Genomic DNA, 22,906 nt, shown 5'->3' on the forward strand with positions numbered 1-22,906 from the left:
TAACTTACTTTACATTTTCTCTTAGTTGCTTCACTAGCTTAATATTAACATCTGCTTCCAATAATGCTGTGCATACTTCTTTTAGCATAGCATTTAACACCTACAAATAAATAAATAAAACTTAAAAAAATTCATTTCAATCACATAAAAACAATGACAAGTCATCAACCATACAACCATGACTAATTAAAAACCATAGTATACCATTAGAGAGGGAAAAGGTTTTCAGTTAGCCTTTGAGAGAGATTTTATTAAATATCTAGTCATTTTGTCAAAATAAGACATTTCAGGGAATTCCCTGGTGGTCCAGTGATTAGGACTCTGAATTTCCACTGCAGGGAGCATGGGCTGGATCCAAGATAGAGGAATTAAGATCTCACAACTTGCAAAGCACCACTTTAAAAAAAAAAAAAAGATATTCCATTTCATTTTATTCAACCAGGTATTAACCACCACAATTTTATCCCTATATTAAAGTAATAATAGTAAAGACAATATACAAGTCAAAGAAAGTTACTATACAATACACGTTGCCACTGAAGTTTTCTATGCCACTGAATTCCTGTTGTTAATATGCAGCAACATCTTCTCAACTGGACTACCATGGAGGAAAATGTGACAAAAGAAAATGACCCAGTCTGACCTAGTAGCCTTTACTATTTCCACTCAGAGCAGAGGAACAAAGTTGAAAAGAAAACTATCCTCCATTAATAACTCACTATCATCACATATTTGTTGAGTTGCAAGGCATTGTAGTTAAAAGATCACGAACTGTAAAAAAGTCTTTAAAAAAAGATGAGCCTTAGCTGCTCATGGAAATAGCTGTTTACACATTAGAATGCAATACACTCCATGAGGGTAGGGATTTTAGTCTATTTTGTTCATTGCTATATCCCCGGTGGCAGCAAAAATGTTTGCAAAAATGTAGGCCCTCAAACACTTCTTGAATGGATTCTCATCTTCAACTTCTGTCATATGTCATATAGCAGCTTATCAGATTTCTCTATCTCTCACTAAAGGGATTTGATAAAAATGGAACTGATCTTTCATTAGAGGGATTTCTCCTTGTTAATTCCTTAGTAGCAGAGTATCAAGAATAGAGAAGTTGCCAATTTAAGCAACAGCTGTTATTTTACTTCCCATCAACTTCATCTCCTTGGTTTCTTTCCTTTTTCTACTATAAACACAAACAGCAAAAGGGTTATAAACAGGGAAAATTATTTGAAAAGCTGTCATTTTATTTATTCTGAATTCCAAAGACTAAACAGTGGTTTAAATTATGATTTATTACTTAATATTAATTATTATAAAAAGCTGTGTATGTGGAATTAGAAACAAGATTTTAATCCTGGTTCTTCCAATAAATAAATATGTAAAACTGACTTCCTACTGCTGTTAAAAGAGAGGCTTGACTAGCTGAGCTCAAAGATGGTCCCCAAATTGTTTAATTCCACTAGCTTATTAAAGGATTGATATCAAATTTTATATTAGAATTTTCTTTAAACCTCCAAGTTAGAAAATACTTTTAATCTATTATTTCATTTGATCTTTAAAATCATCCTGAAAGGTAAATGATATTTTCTCATTTTAAACATTAAGAAATTCTGAATTTGACTTGCTCAAATTTCTATGACTTGTTTAGCAAGACACTAAACAAGGTCTTCTAAAACCAAAATCAGTACTTTACCACTGGAACCACAAAATGTAAAATATACTTGTGGACTATCATCATCTTCTTTCAATTGACAAACCATTAATATACAATGGAGGGGGTGGAAATGGGAGCAAGAAATACCTTATACTTAAAACTAGGAGGAAAAGTATTTCAGATATCATATTAAGGAGTCAGCTTACAAAACCTCCAAAAAACTAAAAGAGGATTTCAGAGAAAATGAATCAAAGTAGCCAAAATGGAATTATTAGCCTTATATAAAAATGTGAAATAAAAGTCAAGGAAAAAAGATCAGATATATGCATGTCTAATCAAGAAGGAAGAAGGAGGATACTAAAGTTATAGGCCTATATTAAGAGAAAGCAAAAGCATATTTCCAGACCTAAGCCATTTTTGAAATATAAAACATATGTCATTATTACATATAAGTTAAGGTGGGGTTTTTTTGGTAATTCATTATAGAAAGTTGAAATTAACATAGTCAATTTCTCATAAAACACATTACTATACCCATTTATGGGTTTTATCTAGAAGTAACTATACAGAGATTATTACTCATCTATCTGCAATGCTAGTGATGATGTACAATCACCTATATTTTTACATACCTCTTCATTGATAATGGTGGCATTGCTCAATGAGCGCAATGCTGATGTTATTTTTCTTCCAAGGTCTGCTAATACCATCTTGAAAGCTTTAAGATGTGATCACAAGAAAACCTAGGAAGGAAAAAAAGTAAATAAAAACATCTGAAAACAATATCAGTTCCCATAAATGAAAACTTCTAAAGCAGAGTTAAGTTCAAATTAAAATACTTGAGTGTTTAAAATACAGTAACTTCAAATTCTACTGCCTTAACCTGCATCTTTAATACTGTCAGGTCCAAAAGCTAAAGGTACCACTTGGTTACAATGCCTTATATTTGAATACTTAACTGGAATATTCTTTATGAATCAGTCAATTTTATATATCAGACAATACGCTTTGAAGAAATGATGACATTTCAAATTAAATCTGTTCTCATTTTGGACATACTTGTCAATATGAATAACTGACTAATGTGCTATGTACATTCTTAAATGAAAAAAAAAAAGGTGAGAAAGAAAAAGAAAAAGGTGAAATCTCCACCCAGGAAATATCTTCTAATTAAAGGACACATTCTGATTCATGCTCTAAGCAAAAATAAAGCTTTAAAATTAGTAAATCATTTTTCATAGATATTACATTATCTCATTCATTTTCCTAACTACTAAGGAAAGAGGTATATATTAATAAGTTGTTCTTGATTCCCCAACTCTAAAACAAGATAACCTTCAAGGCCCCTCTAGCTCTTAAAATGTTATGATTTCATAAAATACGGAGATGTACCTATTACATGTAAATCAGGATGCAGAAAGTCATGGATGGTAAGCAGGTAAATATGACTTGCAGTTCCTGCCCTCAAGTTGTTTACTAGCTAGCAAGACAAAGCACATCAATGAGCAGCAAAATAAAGTAAATCTAAAAATTCCTCTGCCTGACTGCCTAGGCTTCTTTCTGCCTTCAGAATCAAATTGAAACATCAGCTTTTTCTGGGTCTCAAGCTTGCCAGACTGCAGACTGGAAATATGCCATCTGCTTAGCTATCCTGGGTCTCCAACTTGCCAACTCACTCTGGGGATGTCAGGACTCATCAGCCTCCATGACTGCATGAGCCAATTCCATATAATATATAAAAAGTTTCATGTATGTGTATGCACGCACACATGAATGCGCATGTATACACACATCCTACCAGTTCTGTTCCGTGGAGAACCTTGACTAATACCAGTTAAGTAGTAGTTCAAAGCTAGCAATAAATGCTTATGGTCAAAAAAAGAGCTTATGGTCAACTGCCAATAATTATAAAAATTATATATATATATATATATATATACAAATAAGCTCAGGTAGACAGAACAGGCTTCACTGAGAAGGTTGTCATGAATTTGATCCTGATACAGGGGAAGAAGTTGAATAGGTGGAGAAGAGGACAAAGGGGAGTTTGAAGAAGGTGAAATGGTACAAGCAGAAATGGAGACATGGAAAAGCCTGGATGGATATATTCATACTTTATGTATGCACTGTACTCAAAAATTATTGAGTACTACTTGGAAGATAGTAAAAAAAACATTCCAGTCAGGACAGAAGGCTATACAGTTAGAAGGAAATACAGGGTGTAAAGGGCCCTGAAAACCAGGCATCAATTGTCCAACATAAGCCAATACTGGCAGAAGAGTTCATTGTTCAAAACAGCTGTTTTGGTAACTATTCCAAGCTAACTGGTCTAATTTAGTAAACCAAGATTATCTAGACTAGATCCTATCTACAGACTAAACAGCTGACTCATTCAACATAGAGAAAGTGGAAAAATGAGGGAAGTCAAAGGAAGCAGGCAGGGAAAAGGCACTCAAAGACCTGTCACTGGCAGAGACATTCCAAGGCGAGCTCTACATTAAACATCACACTTCTATTCAGGTAAAATCTGATAATTTAAAAACTAAAAACATTATCAATACTTGATGGAACTGAAAAAATACCATGTTATACCAAAAATACTTACTTTTTTTTTTAAACAGTTACATGGTTACTTAAGCAGGAAAAGCAACCACTTTGTAGAAAAGATCCAGAAGTTTTAACTTCTTATCCCAAATCATTATACTAAATTATTATTGTTTAAGCTAGTATTCTTCAGGTAAGAGATAGGATTCAGGGGTTTCAGCTTATATCCTTTACCACAGCACTACCAGGGGTAATATAATCCTAATTATGACACTACAATTAGCTTTTTTAGAGATCATATCATAAACAGATCATCCTTCATTTTACTTATTTTTTCATCCTCCATTTTAAAAAGCTATACTAGTTAACTCTTATCTTCCCATGTTGACTGGCTCTTTTAAATTGAAAAAAAATTTTCTGTGAAATTTCCCAACACAGTTTTCCTTATATAAATTACTTACTGGTAGCATATTTTTAAATATATTTGCCTGATTACAAAAACCTACACTTCAGTAGGGGAAAAATAATATCTAATAATAGCTTTTATTTATAAAGTGTTTTCTCCACAATTTCCAAAGATGTATTTCTGAAAACTCTGGTATTAAAATTCTGTTCAAAACCTCAATGACTTCTCATTTCATGCAGAGGTAAAGTTCTCAGAATGGACTGTAAGGCACTTATGCACTTACACATACACACAGACACACAGAGACACACACACGATTTTGTTCCTTGCTGTTGATGCTGTGCTTTGGCCAGCATGTTCATCCTCTGGTTAACAATACAGCTCCCTCCCTCATCTCCCTCATATTGTTGTTGCCCAGATGCAATTTCTCAATGAGGCTTTCCCCTACCTCTTGTTTAAAATCACAAATCCCTTCTCTTTATTTTCTCTCATTGTTTTGTTACCAACATGATTTACTGACAGCTGACCCTTTAGCAAAGGGAGGTTAGTGGCACTGGCCCATTCCCCATCCTAGTAGAAAATCCAGGCACTGCCATCTCTGCCTCAGAAACAAAAGAGCTGACAAATGACTTACCCTAAAAGAGGCAGGAAGCTGGAACAGCTTGGAGGTAATTGTCTCAGATACTAGTTTTTATGATTCCACATACTGTGGTCTCTAATTGAACAAACTTTTCCCCACACTTAGTTAATTTAAAGGTCTATAAAATGAAACTATAGGTACTGGGTTGCCCAAAATGTTTGTTTTCCATAAGACATAGTAGAAAAACCCAAACAAACTTTTTGACCAAACAATACTATATTTATTGAAAAAAATCCATACAAAAGTCGACGCACACAGCTCATACCCTGGTCATCAAGGATTAACTACACATTATTGCAGTCTATCTCCCTCAACGAAAATGTAAGTTGCATGAGGGCAGAGATGTTTGCCTCTTTTGCTCTCTCCTGTGAGCTCACTGCTTTATTTGCCCTCAGTCTTTACTAAAAATGAACTTTATGGATGAATGATGTATTTAAGACCTTAGTTAAATAACAAAACTAGGGAGCCAAAGTCACAAATGGCCTTAAAAATATCTCTCAAAAGACCACATAAATTAACCGATGAAGATAACATGACAATGAAGAAAATCAATAACCTAGATAATTGATATTGTACAATTAGTTTTCATTTGCCTTATTATAACTTTTCAGAAGTTCCAACAAGACTCTTAAAAACTAACTTCGCTTTGTTCTAATATGCACACTAGAATACATATATCTGTTACTGTTAATGGCTAACCCTGTATCTCCAATTGGAATAATTTACAACTCAAGCACACTCACTCAAAATTCTCTAGGCTAACTAAAAAGATTTAGAGAAGTAAATATGTGTATACATGTACTAGAGCATCACAAAAGAAGAATCTCTACTTAGATGGGGCTGTTGGAAAGGTAAGAGATTACAGTATAGCAATTCATACAGTTTAACATCTATTATCTCATTCCACCCTCACAACAATTTTACCATATAAGCAGGTGAAAGAATGGAACAGCCATTCCCTACCCAATAAAAAGCATAATGACGCCCTATAGTCCCTTGGGTATACAACCTTAGGTCTGAGAGTATGAATGATGCTTTAGACAACTGAGTTGAAGATCCTTGCTGGCAAACTCCTGGAACAAATTTTGCTGCCATAATATCATAAAACAGGAAATCATATTTTGAAAGCAAAATGTACATTCCTCTTCATGAAGAGTAATAATTGCAATATCCAGAAAGAACTGATAAGTCCACTGCAATCAGGATGCACAAGGACTGATCTTGGCCCATCACACTTTCTTCTAACATGAATCTAAGAGTTGGACAGTGAGGCAATGGAAACAGGCTCAAGTTTGGGGTGCCCTAGGTAAGGCAGGCACAGGGCCAAGTATCATACTTACCTGCTACAGTGTGAAGTACTGGAAAGAGCATGGGCTTTGGAGTCTGACAGACTTGGATTCAAATCCCAGCTCTGTTACATACTGGCTGGGTTACTTTGGGCAAGTTACTTAATCTCTCTGAGCCTCACATTCCTCACCTGCAAAATGGAGATAATACCATTATCAAGGTAGTTACCCTGAAAGGCTGTTGTGAGGATTAAATGAGACAGTACATATAAAACTGCCTGCAAGTGCACAGTATGTTAACTGTTATTTTCCTTCCTTTCTTGATGATGTCAGTTGGCTTTCCCTATAATGCTGAGGTGTGAATAAACTGGAAATTTTCTGAACACTACTAAAGTGTCTGTCCCACTACCCAGGAATCACTCCCCCAGAATCTTTTAACATTTAGTGCCAATTTCATGTACTTGGTTATTATTCAACGGAAGCTGGAATGCCCAAGCAGACATTTTTCTCTGCATAAACAATTAAAAACAGTCCTGCCAGAACCCTGCCCAATCTGGGATTATATAAACAGACTCTAATGATTAGATATTCCAAATCTTATTATAATGAAAACACCTATTAAAAAATTATTCTACCTACTAGGCTCTTCTGTCCTTGAAATTCTACAGGCAAAAATAAAAAAGTTTTTCTATGCCCTAGTAAATGACTAACTTATTGGATCAATATTACACTAAAGAACTAAACATATAAATATACCATTATTAGTAAATATCTTTAGAAAAATGATTTCTACATTATATACTTTCCTGTAAAATAGTCAATAACCCAGACCAGTATATGCTTTCCTGATTATAATATTAAACACTTATATATATTTTAAATTCTACATAGCATATGTATTTATAGTCTATAACCACAGAAAAGTAAACTATCTAACAAAGCAACCTATTGGTATGTTACTTGGTAAAATGATTATATCTGAATAACTAATACAAGTTAATGCCTTTCAAATTTAGGAATATTTTTCATTCTGAATATACTCAGTCCTCTAAAGAAATAATTCATTTTTTAGTTTTGTGATTACAAGAGGATACACATTCATTATATTCAAACATTACAGAAACATTAAAGGTACAAATATAGTTTTCCTAACCCTCTTTTTGTCCTTTGATAACCACCAACAATAATTTGGCATACACTCCTATAGACTTTTTAATGCATTATAATTTAGGCAAGTTTTCACAAGAATTATGGTTTGGGAAGGAGTGAAGAGGAAAGCAGAAATGAGGGAAAATCTTTAGTAAATATCTTTGCTAATGCTAAAAATATGCTTAAAGGTAAAAGCCAGATTACAAAACTGCACATAATGTATTTTGTTTAAACAAATATCCAAAAAACACATTACCCAGGAGGGAAATGTAAATCAAAGGCACAATCAGATACCACTTGACCCACACTGAGATAACTGTAATAACAAGTTTTGGTGAGAATGCGTAGAAATCGGAACTCTCATACACTGCTAGTGGGAACGTAAAATGGTACAGCCCTTTAGAAAACAGTTTGGCGATTCCTCAAAATTTTAAATGCACAAAGTTACTGTATGACCCAGCAATTCCACTCCTTGGTACATCCGAGAAAAAGGAAGATACACATCTACACAAAGAATTATACTTAAATGGTCACTAGAACCATTATTTACACTAGCCAAAAAGTGAAGGGGGAAAAAAAGCCAAATATCCCTCAACTGATGAGTGGATAAATAAAAATGTGGCATACCCACCAAATGGAATATTATGTGATAATCAAAAGAGATGAAGTACTGATACACGTCACAACATGAATGAATCTTGAAAGCGTTGTGCTAAATGAAAGAAACCAGTGACAAAAGAATATATGATTTCACTTATATAAAATGTCCAGAAGAGAAAAACCTATAAAGAAAAGTGGATTAATGGTTGCTTAGGGTTTGGGAATTAGGGGGAAATGAGAAGTATCAGTGGGCATGGGGTTTCTTTCTGGAGTGATGAAAATGTTCTAAAATTGATGGCAGTGATGGTTGTCCATGCTCAGTTGCGTCTGACTCTTTGCAACCCCGTGCACTGCAGCCCGCCAGGCTCCTCTGTCCATGGAATTCTCCAGGCAAGAATACTGGAGTGGGTTGCCAAGCCCTCCTCCAGGGGATCTTCCCCAGGGATGGAACCTGTGTCTCTTAAGTCTCCTCCATTGGCAGGCGGTTTCTTTACCACTAGCACCATGTGGGAAGCCCTGAATGGTTGCACAACTGTGCAAATACACTAAAGACCACTGAACTGTACCCTTTTCTATTGTAGTAAAGCTGCTAGAAAATAATAACATTTGTCATCTTTAGATGGTGAATAGTAATTTAAATTTTCTAATACATTCCTGTAATTTTCAAATTGTTGGTAACGACTATGAGAATTATTTTTTGTTAAGGGGAAAGTTATTTTTCAAAGAGCTCTTTGTGAGAATTAGAATGATATTATTCTAGAGGTTGAGACAGAATTACCCCTTGTATTTAGTTAGTCAGTCACTCATTATACACCTACTATGTGCTCCAGGAATTGCTCCAGCATGAGCAAAGTTCTAACTTCAAATCAATAAATTACATCAAGTTAACACAGACAAGACTCCTCTGTTAACTTCAGAAAATAAATTAGGTATCATGCCACCACTGACTTCTCTGTCTTATTTTACACCAATCAATATTAGGAAATATTCTCTTCAATACAATGATTCTGTTTTCAAATTTTAAAACAACTTTAAAACTCATTTTAACATTAAAAATAAAACCACTGCAACACTTCATGGCTTAATAGCGGAAAATGTATACCAAAAATTCAATTAGCAACAATAGCTAATAATTCAAAAACACTGGGAATCAATTCTCTAAGATGCTTTCTGGCTGTCAAGTCAATCATAAAAAGAATCTTTATGTAAACTGTTACCAGGAGGAAAATTAAAACAAACTCAAAAGAACTCCTTGGAAATAGTTTGCCTTGAAGCTAAAAAGAACACAGCCTGAAAATATGGATGAGGAGGGATGAGGCATATGCTCAAGTAATGGGCAATTTCAATGGCATTCAGCTAACACCTGTCAGCTAAAAATGAAGTATTCAATCAGAATCTCCAGGAATGGTAACATCAGAAGATTATGGGGGAACTGGCCTCATCTAAATTCTTGATTAGGAGAGCCAAACAAGGCACCTATGTTTTGAAACACTTTACTGGCTATACTGATGTGCAGCCAGGGTTAACAATCACTGCATGAAGCAACACTCATTAAGGGAAACAAGAGAATGAAAAAATCTGTTCTATAATTTAAAAATTAGAGACAATGTAACAAAGCCATTGAAGGGAGGAAAAACTGGAGAGTAAGGAGACTACATATACTAAACATACTCCAAAAGTCTATTCAAGAGATGTGAGCTTGAACTAAGGAAGAACACAAAACAGAGGGACAGGGCTCAAGTTAGGGGTTAATCATAAAGCAAAATCTATAGGACCTAATGATCAAATGGTTATGGAGAATGAAGGAGAAACACAGGCAAAAATGACTGAGGGCTCTAGTTTGAATAACCAGGTGGTTAGTGATGCCATTAACCAATGAATGGAACGCAAAAAAGAGAAGCTGATTTGAAAGTTAAAGAGTTAATAGAGGCAAGATTCAAGGGGCTTTAAAGGTTATTTACAATATTCTACTACTAGGTTGGATAGTTCGGAGAAGGCAATGGCACCCCACTCCAGTACTCTTGCCTGGAAAATCCCATGGACCGAGGGGCCTGGAAGGCTGCAGTCCATGGGGTCGCTGAGGGTTGGACACGACTGAGCAACTTCACTTTCACGCATTGGAGAAGGAAATGGCAACCCACTCCAGTGTTCTTGCCTAGAGAATCCCAGGGACGGGGGAGCCTGGTGGGCTGCCGTCTATGGGGTCACACAGAGTCGGACACGACTGAAGCGACTTAGCAGCAGCAGCAGCGGCAGGTTGGATAGTTAGTGTTCACTTCATTATTCTTTTAAAAATTGAACAAATACCACAAAATTTAACTAGAAACCCAAGGTCAAAACTCTGAGATAAACTAGGAAAACGAGTGTAATAAAAAGGGGAACAAAAAGAAGGTGCAGTGAACTTGGTTTTAGACCTACTGAATTTGCAGAAACTAAAATACTATTTCATGAAACGGGGGCTAGAGAAAAAGATGTGGAAATGGTTGGCATACAACAATAATACCATGGAAGTAGATGAGAACTCTGAGAGAGAGCTTATGGAATAAGGCAATGGTGAACCACCAACTAAAAGGAGTCCACTGAGACTTTGAGAATAATCAGAAGGAGAGAAGCTTTTACCAATTCCCTTTGCAAAGGCATACAGAAGAAAACCAATTAAAAAAAAATTAAAAGCTACCATTTATGATTATCTTACTGTATTCCAGTGGCAGGTCCAGAATTTCCAGATAAGTGAAGTTACAGGAGTAATCAATCTCTTTCAAGGAGGGCTTGTAGATGCTTTTGCACAGGACTTTATATTTAGCTTTCTACTAACTGACCAGATCAAAAAATCAAGGGAAAGAAGTTTGAAGGAAATAATTCCCCTCCCCTTTGGCACCACCACTGCTGTATTCTAGGCACGGTACCAAACATGTTACCTAATCTTCCATTCTCAAACTAAGGTAGATGAGGAAACTGAGGCTAGATTGGAATATCAACTTGCTCAAGGTCACAAATCTTTGTTCCCATAGCTCTCATGCCTCTTTACACCTTACTAGAACTTCTCATTACTCATCTTGATTATGATGTATATTTATGTGTCTCTGTATCACTGTACTGTTAGGTCCTCAATGCCAGGGTTCAAGTCATTCATTTCTGTATCCTTATAGCTAAGAAAGAGTAAATATTTTGTTGAATGAAGCATATGAAAGAACTATGTGAGAACAGCATCAACAACGTCAACAGGGGAGAGTTTCAAGAAACGGCTAGTAGCACCAGATGCTACGGACAGAGCCACCAGTATATCTTAGGTCGTCAACGGCACTGAACTGATATCCCTTAATCACTTTTTAAAGCCTCCTACAGGCGGGACACTTTGTTAATTAGACACAAGTTAACGTGGAAAAATAAAATCTGGTACAAGTCAACAGATTTTCGGAGTAGCAGCCACATCTAAATGCTTGATCAGGACAGCAAAACAGAGTCAGGGCTGAAATCGCTTACGTTTAATTTGGCTCTGGCAAATCTGAAGACAATTTTAAAGGCATCTTTTAACAAAACTTCTGGTGAGGGACAAGAGACGAAAATGGGCCAGCGCACCTCTGTCTCGATGACGAAAGCTGGTGGCCAAAGCAGCCGAGTCCCTGCGGAGTGTCTACCCCGCTGAGCAGGACTGGGGCTGCCCCCAGCTGCCAGTCGGTAGTCTGGGGCGGGAAAAAGCAGACACTTACCGCAAAAGGCACCGCTACCGCCGTGGCCCAAAAGGGCCGGGGAGACCTTCGCGAAGCCCCACGCCGGGGGAGGAAACCAGGGAACGCGGGGATCAGACAGACAGGTGCGACCCCACAGCCCGACTTCCCAAACTGGATAAACTAGGGTTCCAGCGCCCAGTACCGCAACGCCAACTCCCACCAGCTGGAAGCCCGACGACTGCCACCGAACCTTCCGCCCAATGAGGAAACGTCACCACTCGGCGTAGTCCAGCCTTTCAAGAAGGGGATACACTTCCGCTTCCGGGGCACTCGGCGCGTGTCTACAGTGTGTTTACAGAGAGTGTATTGAGATGTTTCTTTGCCTTGACTGGCCTTTGACATTCGTTTCTATCGCTTAATATCTGCGGCATTATAGTTAGTATGAAGATAGGAGGCTTTCTGGGGATGCGATCTCAGGAAAGATGTCCAGACTCCAGGCGCCACCTAAAGAAAAATGACTTGGCTGAGCATCACCAGCTAAGAGGGGAATTATGAAAGGTGGGGGTGGGGGGAGGGATGTCTCAGAGTAGGGAGTCCCAGGAGCACGTGAGAACACCAAGTAGGAGGCGGGGCTTAGACTTTGGTAGCCGAGGGAGGCGGGTTCCACGCCGGGTCTAATCGGGTGTCTGAACCGGCCTCTACCTGCGCGTGCGCAGTGCGAACCTTCCGCTGCTCTGCTTTCTTCTCCAACATGGAATTTCGCGCCGCGCGGCTCGCAGTACTGCAACTGCTCCGTACGGTGGCTCCGGCAGACCTCCCAGCGCTTCTGCAGTGGATGCGAACTACCCGTAAGCGATCAGAGCCAGAGTCAGACGGTTGGGGCAAGGATATGCGGTGGGCGCTGGCCTTGGGGACCTAGGGTGAGGCCAGAAGCCTTCCATGGGGTAGAGGTGCTGGTCTCTGCTCTGCTACCTGGCGGGTTGACCCGGGCATATCGCAAGCATCGGCAGAGTAAGAGTCCAGTTTAGGACTGGGTGCAGAAAGACCCGGCTCTGGGTTTTATGATACCGCCACAGACTTTGTCAGCTAAAGCCGCATAGTGTCTACTCTCATTCCTAAAGGAAAAAAAGGTGGGAGGAATGGGTTAGCCCACCTCCCCATTACTCCTACAAATTTGGGACGACCAATAGGATACTACCTGAAAAAGTCCTTTGCAATATAAGTTTTAAACTGTAGAACTGAAAGTTTTTTACCCTGTAGGCAAAGTCACATGTAGCTAATCTCAATGTGTGTGTTAGTTGCTCAGTCGTGACTCTTCGCGAGCCCCATGAACTGTGTAGCCCACCAGGCTCCTCTTGTCCATGGGATTCTCCAGGCAAGAATACCGGAGTGGGTTGCCATTTCCTTTTCCAGGGGATCTTCCTGACCCAGGGATTGAACCCGTGTCTCCTGCATTGCAGGCAGATTCTTTACCATCAGCTTCAGGGAAGTCCCAACTAGTCTTAATAGTCCATACATTTAAAGGAGTTGTTCCAGGGTGGGGAGAGAGAGAAAGAGGGGAGGGGAAGACTTTGTTTTGAATAATATTAATAGTGATACTAAAAAAGCACACGTTAGAATTGAAATGTGTAATTAGGTCGAGTTATTGAAGAATGGAGGTAGATCTATTTTAGCATAGTGAAAGCTGGTGAAAGCACAAAAAAATAGGATATTCCTCGTTTGAGAACTCCTCCAAACCATGCTCTCCTTCTGTACTCCTAAACGTTGATTCCATGTTTATTTTCAGCCAGACATGAAATATTCCTGTTTGCTGATGACTCCCAGTTTTAGACTTTCAGGCATGAGGTTCTTCCGGGAACTTCTCTCTCTTTGTGTTGTTAGAGTCAATAATCATTTAGGTGTTATCATTATTGTTATTACTTTTACACATTTTGGAAGATCATTTTAGCTAAGATGCCAAAATAAAATTACTTTGGACATCTGCTAGTGAGATTTAGCCTGGAAAGTAGAGAAAACCAAAGAGGTAGCTTCATATTTTTACACACAGACAAGATTCAAGATTGTTGTTCAGTCGCTCAGTCGTGTCTGACTCTTTGGGACCCTCTGGACTGCAGCAGGCAGGCTTCCCTGTCCTTCATCTCCCGGAGCTTGCTGAAACTCATGTCCATTCAGTCAGTGATGCCATCCAACCATCTCGTCCTCTGTCGTTCCCTTCTCCTCCTGCCTTCAATTCTTCCCAGCACCAGGGTCTTTTCTAATGAGTTGGATCTTTGCATCAGGTGGCTAAAGTATTGGAGCTGCAGCTTCAGCATCAGTCTTTCTAATGAATATTCAGGATTGATTTCCTTTAGGAGTAACTGGTTTGATCTCCTTGCAGTCCAAGGGACTCTCAAGAGTCTTCTCCAACACCACAGTTCAAAAGCATCAATTCTTTGACGTTCAGTCTTCTTTATGAAGAAGAAGATTCAAGATTGGTATTTTTTAATATAAGATCTTTTATTCCAAAATCCCCTGGGTGCCTGCAAAATTGCCATCTATTGCCTGTTTCTGGCAATTGCACAATTACTAAAATATCCTTGCTGTCAGGATTTTTCAGTTTTGTGGAACCATTTGTAATCTAAATCTCCAATTTTAGAAGCATCAGCTGAGACTCCATTTTTCCGAAATCACTGAAAGTGCGTTTTGGATGATGATTTTGTAAACAAGAAGACCCAACACTGTTGCCTAAAGAATATGTTTCTACTTTTTCTAACACCATGTTCTGTCTTTCTCCAACAGATCCTGTAGTCAGAGGTGCTCAAGCAGTTTGTTAAACAATTTAAAAAAACAAACTGAGTTTCTGAAAAATGTTTATTACAATGAATATTTTAAGAAATAAGTGTCACTTATTCTTGCCTGAAGAATCCCATGAACAGAGGAGCCTGGCGGGCTATTGTCCATGGGGTCACAAAGAGTCAAACACAACTGAGTGACCATACTTTTTTTCTTTAGCTTAAGACGAAGGAGTATGTTTTAATATAAATCTTAAAAGGTAGTGTAATTTATTGGTAAACCTTTTTTAGGTGGTAATATAATATATACATAATATAAAATTTACCATTTTCAAGTGTACAGTTCAATGACATGAAATACATTTACATTGTGCAACCATCATCATTATTGCCTCCACAACTGAAACTCATCGTGTACTTTTTTTTATTAAATACAGCACAAAAGATTCTTCCAATCAGCAATTTTTCATTTCCCTAATTCCCTTCTTCCAGGGGAAAAAAATTATGGCATGATGTCTTACTTGTATGATATTTGCTTAGACCTTTGTTAATTATAACTCTGCTTGAATTTTTATACCATTTAGTGGAATAGCAAGAGTTAATAATAGGCTTTATGATTTTGGTTTTGAGCTTCATAGAATTTATTGAAAGTTAAAAAAACTACATATTTCTAACAAGTAAAATCACAATAATTTTAAATACACAGAAGAAAGAATAATATTGTTGTTCTCTGAAGAAATAGTGGAATTATCATACCTAGACCTGGGGTCATTTGGAATCAAGCTAATAGAACCAGAATCGTAGACCAGGACAGAGATAAGCACATGTCAACGTCTGATATAAACTGAAGATGTAGAAAAAATAAAGATAGGCCCTGTATTTACTTTAGTACAGCTTATACCAAAGGTCTAGAAACAAATGATCACTGGTATAGGAGGGATGAAAAACACTTCCCCTGTGACTCAGACAGTAAAGCGTCTGCCTACAATGCGGGAGACCCAGGTTCAATCCCTGGGTCGGGAAGATCCTCTGGTGAAGGAAATGGCAACCCACTCTAGTACTCTTGCCTGGAAAATCCCATGGATGGAGGAGCCTGGTAGGCTGCAGTCCATGGGGTCGCAAAGAGTCGGACACAACTGAGCCACTTCACTTCACTTCACTTTATAGGAGGGATGAAACAAAGTTGAGGGACAAAGCACGCAAAGACAGCTCCCGCTGCAAATAAATAAAAGAGTAAAAAAATATAACAGGATCTCAGTGCATTGACTCTAATCTCATGGTAGAGCATCTGTTCTTTTCTACTTCTTTATATACATACTACTTCGTGTATGTATATGAAATGGACTCTTGGCTTAGCTTTCAACATATAGGAGAGTAACTACAATCTATTAAGGGAACTGAGAGCCAGAACTATATGTGCGGTCCCCATTAGGCATATTAAAAATTGCATTTTGTTAACAGTTGTCTGTTAACAAACACTATTCTGAAGCCTCTGAATTTTTCCTGAATATACATATACAAATGAGGATGTCAGACCAACAACGTGTAAAAGTTTCTATTGGGTCAAGTTACAAATACATACACGACCATGTGTAAAATAGATAGCTAGTGGGAAGTTACTATAGCACAGGGGCTCAGCCCTGTGCTCTGTGATGACATAGAGGTGGAATGCAGGGTGGGGTGGGAGGGAGGGTCAAGAGGGAGGGGATATTGTATACTCAACAGTGATTCATATTGTTGTATGGCAGAAACCAACACAACATTGTAAGGCAATTATCCTCCAATTAATAAATTTTTTAAAAGTTACAAAGGATAGAAAAGTGAGATATGCTCTAAGGAAATTAATAAAATCATCAAGAAAATATTTTAATATTTAAGGAAGATAATTGTAGATGAATAGAAGCTTTTAGAAGGTTCTCTGCTTCCTGTATTTTAAATACATCTTCACTGAACAGGCTGCTTAGCAGCAGTTAGAAAGTTGTTAGAGGTTCTTTGAAATTCCTACTAAATCTAAAAAGCAAAGGGCTGGGATCTAGTTACATTTGTCAAACAGCATACTATTCCAGTTCTACATTGTATTACTACTGAGGAAGTAGCCACATAACTTATAGATTTTCCAACCTTTATTAAAACATTATGAATTTGTGAAAGTTATCAAGTATATGAGGTAAATAGATTGTTTTTTCCAGAAATTAAAAAGATACACTGGGCAAATGCATACCTCTTAAACAAAATTTTTCTGTCAAATAAGTAAAAATAATTGTACTTTTCTCTTCAGCACATTTATTGTGTATTGAAAATGGCCACGATATATAAAAATGATAATATGAACAAGTGATTTATTCCAAAATGCACTGTTAGATTAACATTAGAAAATCAAGCAATGTAATTCACTATATTAACTGAAAAGAAAAACTATATGATCATCTCAAGAGACATAGAAAAGCATTTGATGATATCCAACATCTCTTCCTGATAAACACTTAACCAAACTAGGAATAGCAGGAAACATTCTCAACCTGATAAAGGGGATCTATGAAAAATCTACAGCTGACATCATACTTAATGGTGAAAGACTGAATTCTTTCCCCTAAGAACAAAACAGGGATTTGTACTCATCACTTCTAGCCAGCATCATAATAGAGCTGCTGAAAGTGTTAGTCGCTCAGTCGTGTCCAACTTTTGCAAGCCCATGGATTATACCCCACCATCCTTCTCTGTCCATGGAATTCCCCAGGCAAGAATACTGGCATGGATTGCCATTCCCTTCTCCAGGGGGTCTTCCTGAACCAGGGATCGAACCCCAGTCTCCTGCATTGCAGACAGATTCTTCACCATCTGAGCCACCAGGGAAGCCTGTAACTAACAGCTACAATAACTGAGTGATTATGTAATAGAAAGTGTTAGTCGCTCAGTCATGTCTGACTCTTTGCGACCCATGGACTGGAGCCCACCAGGCTCCTTTATTCATGGGATTTTCCAGGCAAGAATATTGGAGTGGGTGGCCATTTCCTCCTCCAGGAGGTCTTACAACCCAGAGATCGAACCTGCATCTCCTGCATTGCAGGCGGATTCTTTACCCTCTGAACCATTGGGGGATTATGTGTAAGAGAGCTTCTAGCCAATACAATATGGCAAGAAAAGGGGGAGGAGGAAGGCATCTCCCTTAGAAACAGGTTAATGGATAAACAAATTGTGGTGTACTTTTATAATGGAATACTACTTGGCAAATGAATGAAGTGTTTGTTTGTGCAACAACATAGACAAATTTTGCTAAGTGAAATAAACCATACTGAAAAAAGACTTCCTACTCGTATTCCATTTATCTAAACCTCTAGGAAAATGCCAGCTAATCTATATTGACAGAAAATAGATCTCTGGTGGCTGGGTTGGTAGGGGATTAGAGAGAAGGAAGGATTACAGAGGGGCAGGAGGAGATATTGGGGATAATGACTATATTCACTATCATGGTTATAGTGATCTTTCATACTACATGTTTTATATATATATGTCAAAACATATAACTGTACACTTTAAATATGCACAATTTATTGTAGGTCAGTTCTACCTCTATAAAGTTTTTTTAAATTCCATGAGAAGTCAGGTCTGTGTTCTCTCTCCCCTTTGAATTTGGGTGCTCTCTGTGACACCTCTGGCCAATAGAATTTGACAGAAATGACAGCAGGCCAGTTTCAGACCTAGGGCTTAAGAAACCAACTTCTACTTCCTGCTTCTTGGAATACTTGCTCTGGGAGAATCTGGCCAACATGTGTGTAGTCTGACTACCCTGAGATCATCACAGTGTCAGGAAGTCCCAGCTAGCTCATGGGGAGCAAGATGTCCAACCAGCCTGCATGTTTCTGCTGTCCTAGCCTGGGCACCACACATGTGAGTAAAAAAGCCATATGAGGTATCCAGACCAGTAAAAAGCCTTTGTTACAAATACTGTTTCTGTGAACGTTCATGTACATATTTTTGTGTTAACATAAGTTTTCATTTCTCTGTGATAATGTCCAAGAATGTAATTGCTGCATCATATAGTAAGTGCAATTTTAGTTTTATAGGAACTGCCAGACTGTTTTCCAGAGTGACTGTGATCCTGTTTCTCTGCATCCTCACTATGCACTGCACGCTCAGTCATGTCCGACTCTTTGGTACTACATGGACTATAGCCTGCCAGGCTCTTCTGTCCCTTGAATTCTCCAGGCAAGAATACTGGAGTATGGGGACTTCCCTAGTGGCCCAGTGGATAAGACCATGCTCCCAATGCGTGCGGCCCAGATTTGATCCCTGGTCATGGAATTAGATCCTACATCCTGCAACTAAGAATTCACATGCCACAGCTATGTGCCACAAGGAAGGTCAGAGATTCTGCGTTGCCACAATTAAGACCAAGCACAGCCAGATAACTAAAGGTTTAAAAAAAATACTGGAATGGGTTGCCATTTCCTATTTCAGGGGATGTAACCCCCACCCCGCCCCCTGCCCCCTCCAGGGATCAAACCCACATCTTCTCCTGCATCTCCTGTATTAGCAGGCTGATTCTTTACCACTGAGCCACTTGCTAGTAAGGAAGACCTGTATTACTGCTGCTGCTGCTGCTGCTAAGTCACTTCAGTCGTGTCCGACTCTGTGCAACCCCATAAACGGCAGCCCACCAGGCTCCCCGTCCCTGAGATTCTCCAGGCAAGAACACGAGTGGGTTGCCATTTCCTTCTCCAATGCATGAAAGTGAAAAGTGAAGTGGAGTTGCTCAGTTGTGTCCAACCCTCAGTGACCCCATGGACTGCAGCCTTCCAGGCTTCTCTGTCCACTAGCATTTGGTATTTTCAGTATTTTTATGTTAGCCATTCTGAAAATTATATAATGATATATCATTGGGGGTTTTTCCCAATTCTTTTTTTTTTTTTTAATAATTTCATTTGTTTATTTATTTTGGTTGTGCTGGGTCTTCATTGCTTTTCTCTGGTTGCAGAGACCAGGGGCTACTCTGGTCGTGATGTGTGGGCTTCTCACTGCAGTGGCTTCTCTTGTTGCAGAGCACGTGCTCTAGGGCACGGGGGCTTCAGTAGTTGTGGCACGTGGACTCAGTAGTTGCAGCTCCTGGGCTCTAGAGCACAGGCTCAATAGTTGTGGCACAAGGACTTAGTTGTTCCATGGCATGTGGGATCTTCCCAGATCAGGGATCAAGCTTGTGTCTCCTGCATTGGCAGGCTCTTTACCACTGAGCCATCAGGGAAGCCCTGTCTCAAATAATGTTAAACATCTTGTCATGTGTTTATTTGCCATTTGTATATCCTCATTGATGTAGTATCTGTTTATGTCTCTTGCCCATTTTCTATTGTAAACAGAAGTAATAAATAGTTATTAATAAATAATATAAATAAGTAGTATAAATATATTTTTATAAATATAAATATGTTTACATTTATATTACATAATATAAATTATATTTATGCTGCTGCTGCTGCTAAGTCGCTTCAGTTGTGTCCGACTCTGTGACGCCGTAGACTGCAACCCACCAGGCTCCCCCGTCCCTGGGATTCTCCAGGCAAGAACACTGGAGTGGGTTGCCATTTCCTTCTCCAGTGCATGCATGCATCCTAAGTCGCCTCAGTCGTGTCCAACTCTGTGTGACCCCATGGACAGCAGCCCACCAGGCTCCTCTGTCCACAGGATTCTCCAGACAAGAATACTGGAGTGAGTTGCCATTTCCTTCTCCAAATTTATAATATAAATTTATAAAATAAATACAAATAATGAATCAGTTCAGTTTAGTCGCTCAGTTGTGTCCGACTCTTTGCGACCCTGTGAATCGCAGCACGCCAGGCCTCCCTGTCCATCACCAACTCCCGGAGTTCACGCAAACTCATGTCCATCGAGTCGGTGATGCCATCCAGCCACCTCATTCTCTGTCGTCCCCTTCTCCTCCTGACCCCAGTCCCTCCCAGCATCATAGACTTTTCCAATAGGTCAACTCTTCGCATGAGGTGGCCAAAGTACTGGAGTTTCAGCTTCAGCATCATTCCTTCCAAAGAACACCCAGGACTGATCTCCTTTAGAATGGACTAACAGTTCTTTATTATTTTAGATAAAAGCCCTTTGTCAGATGTATGTATGCAGTATTTTCTCCCAGTAATTTGCTTGTTCATTCTCTTAACAGAACTTGCAGAGGAAAAGTTTTTAATGAGGTCCAATTTACCCTGTTTTTGTTTTTTGATGTTAAGTTTAAGATCTCTTTGGCCCTAGATTCTGAAGATTTTCTCCTATACTTTTTTTCCCTATTTACTTAAAAATTATGCAATACTGTGTTAGTTTCAGGTGCTAAGGTTTTTTTTTTACAAACCCTAAAAGAGTTTTGTAAAAAGGTTTTTTTTACAGAATTCTAAAAGAATTGTCCTTTTGTATGTTACATGTTCTTTGACCTAAGTTAACTTTTGTATAAAGTGTGAAGTTTAGATTGAAGTTGATTTTTTCCCCTGTAGATGTCCATTTGCTCCAGCACTACTTGTTGAAAAGGCTGTTCTTTCTCCACTAATTGCTTTTAAATCTTTGAAAATTATTTGTGCATTTTTGCCTGAATCTGTTCTGTATCTTTTTGAATGCTCTATTCCCTGTTGATTATGTAGCAATCATTATTTAAAAGTCTGTTTACTTTCTGAGCATTTGGCTACTTGCCTGTTGTCTTTCTGTTACTTTGGCTCCATTATGTTCAGAGAAGATACTCTGTATGATTTAAATTCGTTAAAAAATTTTGATACTTGTTTTGACTCAATATGGTCTATCTTGGTGACTTTTGTGGGCACTTAGAAAAAGTGTATTCTATTGCAGTTTAGTGGAGTGTTCTATACATATCTATTAGATCTTGTTGATTGATGATATTCTTCAGTTCCTCTATATCTTTGCTGATTTTCTGCCCTGTAGTCCTGTCAGTATTGTGTTGAACTCCCCAGCTGAAATTGTGAATTTTTCTATTTTCAGCTTTGTCAGTTTTTGTTTCATTCTGCCCACCTCTCCACTGCCATGCTGGATGTGGAATCTTAGTTCCCTAACTGGGGATCGTGGAAGCATGGAGTCTTAACCACTGTCTGGACATCCAGAGAAGTCCTTGTTTCATGTATTGATATTTTAAGGCTCTGTTTGTTCAGTGTATGCACATTTAAGATCACTGTGTCTTCTTGATAGATTGATCCTTTTATCAGTATGTAATGTTCTTTGTCCCTAATAATTTTTTTTTTTGCTTTAACGTCTATTTTATTTCATATTAGTATAGCCACCCTATTTTTTTTTTAACTGTTGGCACAATTTTTTTCCCATCCTTTTATATTCAGTCTTCCTGGTATGTTTAAAGTGAGTTTCTATTGACAGCATAATAACACTGGAGTGGGTTGCCATTTCCTACCCCAGGGGATCTTCCCAACCCAGGATGAGTTGTATTTTTTAAATCTGTGTTGCCCATCTCTGTCTTCTGATTGATGTATTTAGACCATTTACAATTAGCTTACTATATGTTAGCACTTAAGTATAGCATTTTATTGTTTGTTTCCTTTCTGACCCTTCTGTTTCTCAATTTCTTGTTATCGCCTCTTGCCTTCCTGTGGGTAAATGGAACCGTTTTAGCATTCTGTTCTTCTTTGTAGTGTTTCTGAGTGTATTTCTTTGTAGAGTTTTCTTTGTGGTTAGTCTTGAGTATTACAGTATACATATGTAACATCACTGCTGCTGCTGCTAAGTCGCTTCAGTCATGTCTGACTCTGGTTATCAGTGTTTTATCACTAGAAGCAAATATTGAAATCTTACTTCCACATAGTTCCCTATACCCTCCCCTATTTTAAAAATATGACCGTTTTATGTATTTCCTCTATATATTTACATAGAACACCATTACAGGTGGTTTTATAAATTTTGATTTAACCATCAAATATGATTTAAGAAACTAATGAGAAAGATAGTCTATTTTTACACATTCTGTTCTTTCCTGTCTGAAGTTCCAAGCCCTCTTCTGTTATTTCCTTTCTGTTGAAGTTTCCTATACCCATTCTTTAAGGGTAGGTCTTTTTTCTTATTATTGGAAGTTGTTTTTTTTTTTTAAGGGTAGGTCTGCAGGCACAAAAATTTTTTGTTTTTTAGTTTTTCTGCATCTGATTTGTCTTTACTTCTCCTTCATTCCTGAAGGGTAATTTCATCAGAT

At 38.2% G+C, this 22,906-nt stretch overlaps 2 protein-coding genes across 3 annotated transcripts in view; one reads left to right on the plus strand and one right to left on the minus strand.

Moving 5' to 3' along the window:
- The window catches only part of LOC128066411 (signal recognition particle 54 kDa protein), a 68,621-nt gene extending 56,433 nt beyond the window's left edge, over window positions 1-12,188 (minus strand). For both annotated transcript variants that reach the window (XM_052659455.1, XM_052659456.1), the window contains exons 1-3: window positions 11,984-12,188; window positions 2,281-2,391; window positions 9-100 (exon numbers count right to left, since the gene is read on the minus strand). In XM_052659455.1, the coding sequence (XP_052515415.1) occupies window positions 9-100; window positions 2,281-2,358 (170 nt within the window). In that variant the 5' untranslated portion in view covers window positions 2,359-2,391; window positions 11,984-12,188. The remainder of the gene's footprint in view (window positions 1-8; window positions 101-2,280; window positions 2,392-11,983) is intronic.
- A 469-nt stretch (window positions 12,189-12,657) lies between these two features.
- The window catches only part of LOC128066922 (uncharacterized), a 28,226-nt gene continuing 17,977 nt past the window's right edge, over window positions 12,658-22,906 (plus strand). The window contains exon 1 of the mRNA XM_052660047.1: window positions 12,658-12,792. Coding sequence (XP_052516007.1) covers window positions 12,696-12,792 — 97 coding nt within the window. The 5' untranslated portion in view covers window positions 12,658-12,695. The remainder of the gene's footprint in view (window positions 12,793-22,906) is intronic.

This window comes from Budorcas taxicolor, chromosome 21 (genome assembly GCF_023091745.1).
Source record: "Budorcas taxicolor isolate Tak-1 chromosome 21, Takin1.1, whole genome shotgun sequence".
NCBI classification, from domain to species: Eukaryota; Metazoa; Chordata; class Mammalia; order Artiodactyla; family Bovidae; genus Budorcas; species Budorcas taxicolor.